At 33.6% G+C, this 14,258-nt stretch overlaps 2 protein-coding genes across 6 annotated transcripts; both read right to left on the bottom strand.

Moving 5' to 3' along the window:
• Positions 1–3: 3 nt before the first annotated feature.
• On the bottom strand, positions 4–4,531 carry PKT4 (peroxisomal 3-ketoacyl-CoA thiolase 4). Its single transcript, XM_012987462.2, has 14 exons — positions 4,223–4,531; positions 3,160–3,236; positions 2,952–3,036; positions 2,744–2,870; positions 2,562–2,660; positions 2,361–2,428; positions 2,169–2,276; positions 2,014–2,091; positions 1,780–1,912; positions 1,602–1,698; positions 1,339–1,462; positions 1,137–1,245; positions 711–794; positions 4–391 (listed from the first exon to the last, which is right to left on the bottom strand). Exons 1-14 carry the CDS (start codon positions 4,316–4,318, stop codon positions 282–284), a joined length of 1,395 nt encoding a protein of 464 aa, XP_012842916.2. The 5' UTR covers positions 4,319–4,531; the 3' UTR covers positions 4–281.
• Positions 4,532–8,421: 3,890 nt separating this feature from the next.
• LOC105963088 (UPF0481 protein At3g47200) lies at positions 8,422–11,442 on the bottom strand. 5 transcript variants are annotated; one of them, XM_012987456.2, is made up of 3 exons: positions 11,161–11,442; positions 8,821–10,064; positions 8,422–8,719 (listed from the first exon to the last, which is right to left on the bottom strand). In XM_012987456.2, exons 1-3 carry the CDS (start codon positions 11,289–11,291, stop codon positions 8,706–8,708), a joined length of 1,389 nt encoding a protein of 462 aa, XP_012842910.2. In that variant the 5' UTR covers positions 11,292–11,442; the 3' UTR covers positions 8,422–8,705. The 5 variants fall into 5 exon arrangements, 4 of the variants coding, with proteins under 4 accessions (XP_012842910.2, XP_088669815.1, XP_088669816.1 ...); XM_088813689.1 differs by having other exon boundaries at positions 8,821–10,061; XM_088813690.1 differs by lacking the exon at positions 11,161–11,442 and adding an exon at positions 10,244–10,594 and having other exon boundaries at positions 8,821–10,061.
• Positions 11,443–14,258: the final 2,816 nt, after the last annotated feature.

Here is a 14,258-nt window from a genome sequence, read left to right as displayed (position 1 = left end):
AAATTCACAATGAACAATCAATCTATAAATTGGAAGATACAATGCAAGAATGCCTCCATAATGCATAGAGTAATACAAAGAGAAAAGGTTCTTTCTGAAACAAAGATCGTTCAACTTACACCATACACCACACCCGTCGTGATTGATTTGGTTATGCCTATGAAACTAGGGTTTCACTGGGGCGAAGTCGAGAATCGCCCAGAAATTATTACATGATATTATTGAAATCTGAATGCCAATATAATACTAATTATTGAAAGTCGTGAAGCTGGGAATGGAGTTTATCGAGCATCCTTGGACAGAAAGTTCTGTGCTTCGATCTTGCGTGCATTGGAAAGCTCATCACAAGAATCACCTCTTTCAAAAACAGCAGCAGCACCCATCCCAGTGCCTGCAGTTCAGTTTCCAACAAGTTCAAGCTTAGAAATGCGTATGCACACCAAGTGTGTGTGTGTGTGTGAGAGAGAGAGAGAGAGAGAGAGAGAGAGAGAGAGAGAGAGAGAGAGAGAGAGAGAGAGAGAGAGAGAGAGAGAGAGAGAGAGAGAGAGAGAGAGAGAGAGAGAGAGAGAGAGAGAGAGAGAGAGAGAGAGAGAGAGAGAGAGAGAGAGAGAGAGAGAGAGAGAGAGAGAGAGAGAGAGAGAGAGAGAGAGAGAGAGAGAGAGAGAGAGAGAGAGAGAGAGAGAGAGAGAGAGAGAGAGAGAGAGAGAGACCTATACACATTGACACCGCACCAAATCGACAATCTTTGCCTCGGCGCTTCATTTCATGCAATAAGGTGGCAACACAGCGAGCTCCTGTTTAACAATCGAGCAATCACATATCTGATAGAATTATAATGCTCAATATGTTTAAATACCATCCAAAAACATCCCGATTTTCATTTTTCTTTTTCTTTTTTCACTAAATGAACTCTTATATTCGTCAACTTACAAACGAGCCATTGCTCATTTACACTTGCAAGTATGCTAATCTACAAATTAGTTTTAAGTGTTCCTAGAATTGCTTTTGGGTGAAGGGACTTGGATCTGTCCACGGGCTTCTAAGAACTCAAATTATTCTAATATTTAAATCTATCACAATGATTACAAATAGCTTAAAAGTTAAAGGATATAATTTCCAATACTAAAACGAAGTACCTGTTGCACCCAAAGGATGTCCGATTGCCATGGCACCTCCATTGACATTGATTTTAGCTGGATCAAGTTCAAGCTTCTTCTGGCAGTACAAGAATTGCGAAGCAAATGCCTGGATATCATTCACAATGAGAACGTTTGCAGCACTTGAAAACTCAAAGTTACTTCATATTTTTTTCTTTCGTTGGGAAAAAATAACTTTTACCTCATTTATCTCGAAAAGATCAATATCCCCAAGTTCAAGACCAGCAGCTTTCACAGCCGCAGGAATTGCAACAGCTGGACCAATACCCATGATTGCAGGATCTACACCAACAGCACAAAAGCTCCTGCACAAGCAGCAAAACGGAGATTACTCACACGACTGCTATTAGATTTCTATGTTAAAAAAAATATATATATATATTTTTTTTGGCCCATATACTTGTTTCTGAAAATTCGAGATTAATAATGCAAATTTTCACAAACCTGAATACACCGAGGATGGGGAGTCCTTTCTGCATGGCGATACTTCTCTTCATGAGTAGAACAGCTCCAGCACCATCACTCACTTGGCTAGAATTGGCTGATGCCCAAAGTGAAAAAGTTAGAATATGAGATAATAGGATTCCAAAATAGGATTGGGTGATGCAAAAGTTTTATTTACCAGCAGTGGTTGAGCCATCTTTCTTGAAAACGGGTTTCAGCTTGCCCAAATCCGCCACTGAGCTGTTTGGCCGTATACCATCATCAACAGATATTGTAACTGGTTTCTCATCCCCAGTTTTTGGGTCTACAATCTTTTTTAAGAAAGGCAACAATAATCAAATGGAAGCATAATAGATGTTTCAATTAAGTGAAGACAAAAGAAAGAATATGCCTCAACAGAAACATTATTTACCTTGGTTTTCACTGGTACTATTTCATCTTTAAATTTTCCTGAAGCAGTCGCAGCAGCAGCCTTTCTATGCGAATCGACCTGATAAGGAAGTTGCGGAAATATCAATGACAAGGTCACGTTGATCCTACCATTTGGAAAATGCATATTTAACTTACAGCAGCCTGATCTTGCTCCTGCCTAGTCACTCCGAAACGATGGGCAACATTCTCTGAAGTAATACCCATGGGAAGAAGGCAATCTTGCGCTTGTGCCATTGTTTTTACCTGAAATTTGTTCAATAGTGTTAAAACTCAGCAATTGCCAGGAAAAAAACTCAATATAAACTGGATTTTGAATCTGAGGATTACTCTTGGATTGACTGATCCTTCCCAAGCCATAGGATTCACGGTCATCGACTCCAAACCAGCACCAATCCCTAAATCAGAATGAACATTAAGCACAGATCACCTAAATATCAAAGTGCAAACGATTCCGCCCCTTCTTGTATGTCGTGTGTGTTTCAGTGTGTGTTCAACTAAAATACAAACAAAGTTGCAAAGTTGTAATACCAATGTCGTAAAATCCAGCTTTGATAGCTGCAGCAACATCAGCTACTGCTTGAAGACCGGAAGAGCACTGCCTATTCACGGTTCTAACAGGTACAGTTTCTGCATTCAAAACAGTTATATAGGATATTCGTAACATTCTTACAGCAAAGAAGAAGTGAAGAATGATGAAACCTGTAGAATACCTGGGAAACCGGCATAGAATGCAGCCATCCTGCATTCACTTGCTCTCTGGGAGCCCGGTGCCAAGACAGTGCCCACAACAATATCCCCAACTTCACTTGGATTTACATTTGTTTTTTCCATTACTGCCTGTAGCACAAAAAAAAAAAAACATTACGGACTCAACTTGAAGCTTCAAAAGGATTATAATAGTGGCAAAAACAAACCTACCCTCAAAACAGGTGCTAGCAAATCATCAGGATAAGTGTCCTTGAAGCCACCCCTCTTCGACTTGCACAAGGCAGTTCGATAGGCACTACACAAAGTAACGAACAGAAGATTTTAGGCAATGACATCTTTAATGAAAACAAGAAATTTACTTACACAATGTGGAAAACTTAAGTTAAAATACATCTCCGAGACTATATAGATCACTTACGCCACTATGACTACATCATCACCGAATACAGAAGATCGATGGTATGCTGCACTATCCCCTGCTGAACATACAGATGCCTGTTTGAAATAATGATTAAGTTCAATTAAGAAAAAAGTACAAAAGGATGCATATGCTTGTCTTTTGGGACAGAATGAAGTGCCTATAAAGAAAACATCTACGGCACTTTGCACATATGCATTGAAAATCTTGTAGAAAGTGCAGCTCTAAGCTGAGTATATTCCACAAAAAGGAATTTTAAATACCACTTCCTGAATCACACTCTTTCACAAAGCAATTTTGTCTACATACAAAATCGAAAACAAACTATAAGCAAGATGATAATATCAATTTAACAACAAGCGCAACACAATAATATGCTTCGTCTCCATCAGCACTGAGAAAATGCATAAAACTTAAAATACACTTTCTAAGTTCTACACAAATAAAAAGCAAAAAAAATAGAATTATCACATAGGATCAGTGAATATTCTATTTAATCAGTGTCCATCATCACAACGTCTTTATGTGTGATGCAGGAAAAAACTACTCTGACATACTATAAAGCTATATGCTAAACTCACGCGCTTAAATTCTTCAAAAAAATAGGGATTCCCTTCTTTCATTCGCCATATATCTTCCCATTACCCCCTTATGTTACTTACTGAATTGATCAAACATGAAATTTTACCCCGATCGAAGACCATTATTTACTAATTTACCCATGCAGGAGCATAGTTACAAAATCAAAATTTACATCCACAAAATCGAGTCAGAGTGCAATCGGACGATGTAAATTTTATCCAAAACAGAATTGGTATTTCTCTAATTCGAATTATTCACTTCAATTTCAACAAATCGAAACTTCAATCGAACAAATTTTCAATCACACCGGATAGTCGATCCAATTCAGATAACATGAATCCGCGATTTTCAAAACCTCGATCCCGTCGAATTGATACGAAATTCAGCTACGCGATTCAAAATCTCCCAAAAACAATAATTGAACAAACAATTTTGAAAGGAAAACAAAAAATCGGAATTCAAAAGATGCGAGAAAACTAACGGAAAGTGAAGACTCAATATCCTCAAGCGACGACGAAGTGAAGGAAGGACGAAGGTGCTGCAGCAAAACTCTCTGCCTTTCAACTGCTTTCTCCATCCTCTTTTTTCTCTCTCTAAAAAAAGTATACGTATGTATGTATGTATGTATATATCTGCAAAAAATGAATACTGTATCGATTCTGATCGGAGGAAGCTTGTATATATATATATATATATATATATATATATATATATAGTTCTTATAGCCTACTTTCTATTGGGAAATGTGATAAAGATGAGAGTTTCTAGATTGCCACCGGCACATGTATGTAAGAAAATTATATATCTATCCATCTTTTATAGAGTATTTTCATTTAGATCCTAATAGTTTACAAGATTAGCATCAATGGTCCCTAATATTTTGATCTTTGCAAAAAGATCTCCACTTCAACTTATTTAAATATAATAAGTTGAATATTTGAACTATTCTGAAGGAAAAGATTGTTGACTACAAACAAATGGTTGTGATTTTTTTTTAATAATATTTATTTATTTATTGAGCTATGTATAAACATATTTTAAGTTATCACACATTTAAAAAGAATTAGAGATGAGATTTAATATTAATTTCAATAAATGAAATGACATGTAGACATATTTTATGAAGGATTACACTTATTCATAAATTTATTACTTAGTAAAGAATTATTACTATATTGTAAGGTAATATTATCTTAATCGATATATAACAACAACCTCCCATGAGATTATGTATAATTAAAATTGGATCCATATTAGTTTAGAAATTTATGCATACATCTCTTCAACTTTAATATCAGCTAACACTTAACCAATTTGATCGTCGCATTTTCCTCAAATTGCATTTTTACCCTTAATTGAATATCGATTAAACTATATTGTCCTACCCTAAAGCTACATTTAATCATATATAAACTCCTCGTATTTTAGAATATTACGAAATTCCCCTTGATGTTTAGTTTTAATGAAAAAAAAATATGCTTAAATGCATTAAGATAATTTATTTAATTGGTTTAAATTTAATTATTAATGAAGTTCACATTTTATTATATATGTAATCAGACCTAATATTAAAGGGAGGACGTTATAATTTTGTTAATAAGATATGTGGTTAATGTTGAAATACAATTTTAGGGTGTCAAAGAGGATCCGGTTGTAATATAATGGGAGGAATGGGAGGTAGGTGTAATTTATAAAAAAATGTAAAAATAGAGCGCGATTGAAAAGAGCATGGGCGGAATAGCGGTGGAAATGTCTAAATATGCGTGCTTGTGGATAGAATTGATGATGCCCATAAATCAATTTCTAATGATTTAATCCAACTCGTCCGGTTCAGATAATTCATTCTTGCACGCCACCCTATTTCGGTTCAATCACTCGGTTTTTTTTTTTTTTTTTTTTTTTTTAGCTATCCTATGTTTTTTGTTAAATAATTAAAAAGAAGGGTCCATTTGATATACACCCTTAATATGAAAAATATATAGGGATAGGTCCACCCCTAAAATTCTTTCTTTGAGATAACCCCCTGGAGAGGCAAAAGTATTATTGTGCCCTTATATCTAATTTTTCTTCAACCGCATTCAGCATTTTTGCTAACTGCATTCAGCATTATGGTCAACTGCAATTAACATTCAGACCTGCATTTATCACATTGTCAGATTTTTTTAATAAAAAATTATAAATGTTTATTTTATTATTATTTTTATATATACCTCTGTTGTATTTTTTTATTTTTTTTATTTTTTTAATTTTTTTAATTTTTTGTAATTTGTAATTTTAATATTTTTTTAAAAATTTTAATTTTAATATTTTTTTAAAAATTTAAATTTTTAAATTTTAAATTTTTAATTTTGTTTCATTTTTTTGATAAATTTACTGTATTCAAATTGAGTAGATATGACTCTTGTATATATATTACATATGATTATATAAAAAAAAATTCATCTACACCAAAAGCAAAAATTCACAATTTAATCTTGATATTATAAATCAATTAATACCCAACAAAAAATTGGAAAAACACAATCATCAACATCACTGTACATCAGAAAAAACACATAACTTATATAGCTTATATATAACAATATATTACTACGAGTTACTACACGTGACTATAGATGACTACACATGACTATATATGACTACATGTATATGACTACACGTGACTATATATGACTGCACATGACTATATATGACTACATGTATATGACTACACGTGACTATATATGACTACATGTATATGACTATACGTGACTATATATGACTACATATACATGTATATGACCATATGTGACTATATATAACTACATATGACTACATGTATATGACCATATGTGACTATATATAACTACATATGACTACATGTATATGACCATATGTGACTATATATACCTACATATGAGTATAGTCTTTTTCTTATTGTTGAGTAAATATGAGTATAGTCGTATATAGTGTAATTTGGATTTATATCTTCAAATCCCACATTTCAACCCGACAACAGCTCCGATCTATCGAATGCAAAAGAGTTGTTTCGAATTGAAGAACACCATGTCCTCTCGGCAAAAACTTGGTGCATATAAGTTGTGCAAATACCAAACCTGTGACAGAAAATCAAGTTCAATTTAAATATTTACATTATAAATCAACTCACAACCAACAAATGCAGAGGAAATACACAATCGTGTGCATATGTTACTACATGTCACTATATATTACTATATCTTACTACATGCGACTACATGTCACTATATATGACTATAATTATCTATAGTTAAATCTTCATATATATTCAAAATATACGGAATCATACACCAGGTGTCTAGCATTAGTTGTTATTCGACTCTAATTTATATCAGAAATTTTCAGTCGTCAATCCATCAAAATTGAACCTCTTTATGAGATTAAAAGTTCTTACTCAATTTGTCCTTATCTTCATAATCATAAACCTATAAATAATAACATTTTTATAAAAAGTAAAATAGCTCAACATACTTCCTTCGTTGCTGCCATTTGAATCAAAAACCACATTAAATCAATTCTCAATTCCCAAAGAGAAGAAAAAAAAAGTTGAAAAGGGGAAAACCAAACGGTGGCAAAAATGAAGAAAATACGAACAAATAAAATGAAAAAATTAACCAAGAGAAAATTTGGGCAAAACCACTCAATCATCCAATCCATAACTGGATTAATATTAAAATGACCAAATCCCAAATATTTAATTCGTATAATAATGAATTGTAGGAAAATTGTATTTTTAGAAAAAAAAAAACAGAATGAAAAAAGTGAAATAGGAATACCAGTACAACACGGTCGGCCGAATCAATGAAAAATGCAATGCAAACCATCAGAGTTCTTCGAGCCAGAAGCCACCAAAACTACGTCGGAGAAACACGGTGTGTTAGATCTGGTGATGCAATTAGGGCCAGCAAATCCAGTCTCGAGCACTCGCGACGATTTGATGGTGGCGTGGGCGTCGACGACGGTGGTGGAAGGCGGAGGAAGACAACGCCGATGGTGGAAGAAGATAGGGAGCGGAGCGGCGGTAGGAAAAGCGAAGAGGAAGACGAAGAGAGAAGAGAGGGTCTAGGGTTTGCCCGGGGGAAGGGAATTGGAGAGAAAACGACAAACGATGAGTTGCAACGTTATGATTTAATAATTAATTCTTCAAGGGTAATTTTGGTACTTCAAGTTGTCCAGGAGGGTCTACCAAATTAAGATAAAAAACTTGGGTTTTGATCAAAAGAGTGAAAAAAGGCAGGGATCTCCTCTAATATATTTTCAAAACTAGGGGGTTATCCCAAATTTCCCCTAAAAAGAAATATCCATATTATGTTTTTGGTAAATTTGACTTTAGGCAAATTCCGGCTACTCTTGTGCTGAGGTAAGTAAGGTGAAATTACGAAGAAAATCCTCTTATTTTAATTATTACAACCACTAATCAACTATATATTATTTTATAAACAAATCTATTATTTAATAGATAAATTAGACCATGACAAAATACTGATGATTGTAATTACTAAAATATGAAGAAAAAAAATCTGCAATTTAACCTAAAAAATAAATAAATCTGTCTATTCGATAATTAATATTTGATATTTTAAACACATTTATGAAGTCATGTTCAAGGTCAACTCAATTCCTAAGTAGATGTTCTAATATAAGTATAACTAACTATCAAACTACTCGAATTTGATTCGTGTTCGATTCAATTAAAACTCGTTCGGCTTACAAACTACAAAGTATCGATTTCAGAATAAATTCGTCTAATAAACGGATCAAGAAGACGAAATCTCGTAAACTCGAGATATCTCGTCTTCAAAATATATCGAAAACCACACATAAGTCTCTATTTATTCCTCACAAACACGAAACGAAAAAAATAAAATCGCAACCGATGTAGATCATATAGCCCTTCGCCATTTCCTTCATGTAGATTTTCATGCACAAAAAAACCATCTGCAGTTTCACTTAACTTGATCTGCAAAATCAAGATCGTAAAAAACCGCTAAAAATCAAAATCAATAACGAAACACAAACGAATAAAAACATTGAAAAAAAAAGAACGTTTATCGAACTTACAATATGAAAGAATCGCAAACACCATTTGCACAACACCAACTCCAAGCAACACAAAACCGGCAACCAAAGAAATGAGTTTCCAAGGGGTATTAAAGTAATCCCGCCTCAAAACCGCGACCCACCGATTCTTCCGATTCCTACAATGAACATTCACATCACGAAAAACATCATGGTACGAAAACTTCTCCGAAGTTTGCACGTGACTCCCTATTTGATTTATCAAACGGTACACCATTTCATCGCCACCCAACCAATTACTCACGACCCCGTATCTCCTCAACAACTCCGCATCCTTCGGCGCGTGTATTAAACAATGCAAGAAGAATGTATAATCCGTCACGTATTTCCGTTCGTCGCACGCGAGATTGTAATACTCGTAGGCGATCATATTTCTAATTCGTGACTCGGTTAGATCCGTAATTTCCAACGTGGGCATGCGGATCTTTTTGTTCTTGAATATAATGTCCAACAAATTCTTACTATCGGACTTCTTGAATGAAATGCCGGCTTCACTCAACTCCGTCGCGGAGTTTATGTTGTCCATTACGTAGTGCTCGTCGGGAACTGTCGGAGAAAACCCTAGTCGCTCGGCGTAGTGTACTAACCCTAGGAGGTGGTGTGGTTTAGTATGATCATCTTGAAACGATATTGCTTCTTGATGCACGATAATCGGTGATATTAAAGGATATATCAAATGAGTAATTTGAAAATCATCGTTCGTCATAGATAGTAGCTTTTCGAGTATAAATAACGGGATTTGATTCTCGAACAACATTAAATCACGGAGAATATGGCTCTTCATCTGCCCTAATTGGAAAACGAGATTCGAACCGAAAGTGCATTCGCGCAGGAATTCCAGGATGAAGATTCCGTCGAGGAGCAGCATAAGGGCGAAAGCGTACTTTCCTAGTACGGCCGTTTCCTCTGCGTAAAATTTGCGTGCTTCTTCTTCCGATTCGAGCATGGAGTTTACGTATCGATCCGCACTCGACTCTCCTCTTGATTGGAGGATTAGCTTGAGGTACCTCTTTTTGTGATGGTCCATGGCTTTAAGGTGGGCTTTGCCGCGGTGGAACGGGCCTATGGCGATGACCGTTGGATCGTACGATGACTCGTTTGTGGTTCGTATCTGCTCGCCGACTCTGCAGAGACTAGAGTTCGAGGAAGCATTATCGGATAATTCCTCGAGCATTTGGTTAACCGAAATTATTTCTCCATTTAAGCTCATAATGCTGATTGGTCTGCTGACAAAATTCCAACAGGCAAAAAACAAATCTTGATTTAGGACAAGAAAAATGTATGGTTTATGACAAGTGTACCTCAAAAATAAAAAATAAAAATAAAAATAAAATAAAAAGGCTAATCCTAGTCTTCTGAGTTGACTTCGAGAAGACTTTATGAAAAAAAATTCCAGCTTGATTACCTGCAGAGCTTTTATGGTTATTGAATTCCCAACCAAATTTGTGGGGTATTATTTGGCTGGTTTTTTTTTTTTATTTTAATATTTTAATATTCATGTCGGAGATAACTAACGACGATCTTGTAGAATGGTACATCCGGAATATACTGCGAATTTAGACGACATCAAGAAAAGTTACTCGTATTAGAGGATGTGAAATTTGCTTTATTTGGATTGAAGAATTTGATGTTCAGAATTTCAAATTTGTAATAACAAATTAATTTTGTTCGGATTATTAGTTTTATAATGAATTTCGAACTCGGGATTTTTTATTTTTTTTTTCTAAAGGGAGGATTTTTTTTGTATCGCAAACCTATGACCAAATAGTTCTAAGTACAAGGTGCTTACCAACGGGCTTTCTGAACTCGTTTGGAGAGAGAAAATAAGATTTAATTTTGAGTGATGCAAAATGGTATATACCCTACTTATCTTTATAGGTAGAATGTGTGATGTAGAAGTGGAAAGGTAGAGATATGCTACAAAGTTTCTACACTCGTTCTGAGTTGTGAAACCGAACCGAGTCAACTCAAATACATTAACCATATTGATGTTGTTTCAATCAAGTAGGGTAGCTATTTTTACAGATTGAAAATAATTCTGCAAATCCAATAGATATAAACAAATCAAGAATATTCAATTTCAGTATATCGTAAACTTTCTAAATATAATTAGTGTGTGCATAAATTAGGTTGGCGAACAACGTAAATTCGATCGCCGTAACTATGTTCTTGGTAAATATCCTGATTCCTATGCCATGTCCATAATGCATGTGTCGAATTCACAACCTCCGGGGGAAAAAAAAAGTACCGATTTCCATCAAAAAATCAGGACAAATTCGAGAAATAAATCAAATAAGACCACTATGTATGTATATATATTACCTCGAGTATACCATGTCCAAAGCTGCTTTCTCGATAAGCACTCCACTCCGGTTGTCTATCCCAACAAAAATTCCCTTTCGCGGGTCCCGACGAGAAATTCGTACGACACACACTTCCAATCTCGGGTACATTATCACCGATCGAAGGGCATTTTCCTATTTCGTCTGCATAATCAACATCCACTTTCTCGATATTACCGCCATCTCCAGTCGTTATATATATAGGTCCGCACGAATCTAACGTGTAGTTATACACTCTATTCATCCTCTCGTACGCGTGCACCTGCAAAAATGGCTGTAAGTATGTAAAGAGGCATCGAATATGATATATATATATATATATATATATATATATATATATATATATATATATATATATATATATATATATATATATATATAGATCGACTTACGTGACCGGAAAATACAATATCGACTTGATATTGATAGAGAAGTGGTTCCATTTGTAGCCGCATGCATTCGAATTCTTGATAGTGCATTGTGAATGATTTATTGTATTTTGAGGGTGAAAGTGCTATTGTTAATTTTTTAAGGGTGCAAAGTGGCAAAAAGTTTCATTTCAAGGGTGCGAAGTGGGATTAAGTTGTACACTGTTTGTACTTTATTTCATATTTCTTTTAACTTTGATTCTTGTTTGTCTTCTTATAGTCGTTTTTATTTCATTTTTCTTTAACTTTGATTCTTGTTTGTCTTTTTATAATCGTTTTTATCGATTTTACGCGGTTTTATTTTTCTTCGTATTTCTATACATAAATGGCTGAATATTGGCGAAAAATATATATTAGAAAGAAAAATCAGCTTCGAAAAAAATTAATCATATAACAATTTTGGTAGTGCCCGCAGTTTTTATCACAACTCAGTCATACAATTTGAGATTGGCCTGATTCAAGTGGCATTAAAAAGCTAGCTCAAATGACTACGACTTTCACGTGAGTTTTGCGCAATTCGTACGAGAACTAATGAAAACGCCAATCTTCATTTTCACCATAGTTTTAGCTTTTCTTCTTCTTCTTTAGTTCATGAATTTATGTAATATTGATCGAATATCATTTTAAATTAAGTAATTCTTTTTCAATTAATTTTGTTTTGGGCTACAAGTTGGGTTATAGGACGAACCAAAAAATAGCAGCTGGGCCCAATATAATTGGATACAGTTATTCATTTGATGTTACGGGCTTAATTGGAGGCCCACGATAAAATACAGTGTCTTTTTAACCCAATAAATTCCAATATGTTTGACATATTTACCCCTTCACTCAAGGTTTAGATATAGGCCCAAGTGCTAAAAATTTCTTTAAGCGTTCAAATTTTAAATATATAAAAACATTTTTTTTTTCAAATTAAATTAATTAGATAGACGGGAAATTACATGGTTATTTACACCAGGTTAATTTGAACCGTAGATTTTATTAAATAACTATTCAGTATTTACTAAGCACGCATATACATGGTTGTGTATGTAAGTTCAGTTAGTATAAATAATCAGGTGTAGCATCTAATTTCCCGTCTAAAGCAATATAATAATAATAATAATAATAATAATAATAATAATAATAATAATAATAATAATAATTTATAAAAGATAAAGAAAAGAAAATACAACGAATTTAGGTCAATGAGTTTATGATTACTATTTTTTTATTCCTGGTGTGGAGCAGTCAGCACCTGGCTTTCTCCTGGACATCTGTAAACATTCAATTGGCTCTTGAAGATGCTTTAGCTAAACATCTTTATTCTTTAGTGATGAAAATGCATTTAGGTCAAATATGATTTAATTTTTCATTTTAATTTCCACCTTCAAAATTTGATGTTTGCCTAGTAATCCTTTTTTTAAATGTATTTATGTAATCAGTTATCAAATAAGTATTCCATAAAAAAATAAATATTAATTTTGAAAATAAATTTCTCTAATTCTTTATTAGTTGTTACACCTGATCATTTACACATAATCACCCGCGCTAAGCACATATAAACATATATCTACGTAATTATGTGCAGATTAACGGTCAAAAATCATCTGATATATTTCACTAGGTGCAGCAGCAAATAAACCCCTTTCCCTCGAGTTTATTTGATTTGAATTGCACACAATATGAGTTAAATCTTCCATATCTTAGGCTTGAATTTTGGTAGAATGATTAAAATATTTTTGTGAAATAATTAATATGTGCTGTATTTCTTAACATAATTGGCCCACTAATAGCCCTCATGGAAGACAACATGTATTGATATTGGATAAGACGTACGCTTGTTATTTTCATGCATTTATTGTCATCATAGAATTAATTATGTAAGGGTTTTTAATATAAGAAAAAAAAATCTATAAATATGAAATAAGAGTAAATTACAGCCACCTCCCTATGGTAAAGTCTATTTACAAAAAAGGCCCTTATGTTTTAGAAATTACATTCAAACCCTTGCACTTTGTAAATGTCTTACATCAATCCCGATAAAAGGGTTATAATGTAAGAAATCTACAACTTGCATGGGATGGATGTACTTATGAGAAATGAGGGGGTGTTTCGTAAATAGATCTTACCTTAGGGGATGGTTGTAATTTACCCAATATAATTTTGAATAATTCTTTCTGCAAATAAATACGAATAGATTGAAAATATTATTTTAAAAAAAAATAATTATTTATGTTCTACTCCTACATGTACATATTTACAAGAAAAAGAAGAAATTAAAATGAAAAAACAAAATTGGAATAATTTAAATATGCATGAAGATTGAAAAGGATTCAAGAAATGGTGAGCAAAATGATGTGATGGATGATGACCAATATGGTTCCACTGAGCACATGGTGGTTGCACACATGCAATGCCTAATTATGGTATTTAAATCAAAAATTAAAAACTTAAGTATGTGATTAGGAAAAAATGAATTTTTGATTGAATTTGTTGAGCAATTAATTGTAGGTGGAATTAAGAAAAATGGCTGGATGAAATTAAACTCCATGTGCTCCATGTAATATGGTAGGGGACAAGGTGGTGGTCAAAGTAGGGCACTAGTTTTTACTTCCAAAAAAAAAAGCAAATTTTCAATTAATTGCATTAATCTTATCTTAATTATATC

Source organism: Erythranthe guttata, chromosome 14 (assembly GCF_056151865.1).
Source record: "Erythranthe guttata isolate IM_541 chromosome 14, IM_541, whole genome shotgun sequence".
In the NCBI taxonomy this organism is placed as follows: Eukaryota; Viridiplantae; Streptophyta; class Magnoliopsida; order Lamiales; family Phrymaceae; genus Erythranthe; species Erythranthe guttata.
Note: the sequence above shows the minus strand (reverse complement) of the source record. Positions and strands in the feature narration are given on the sequence as shown.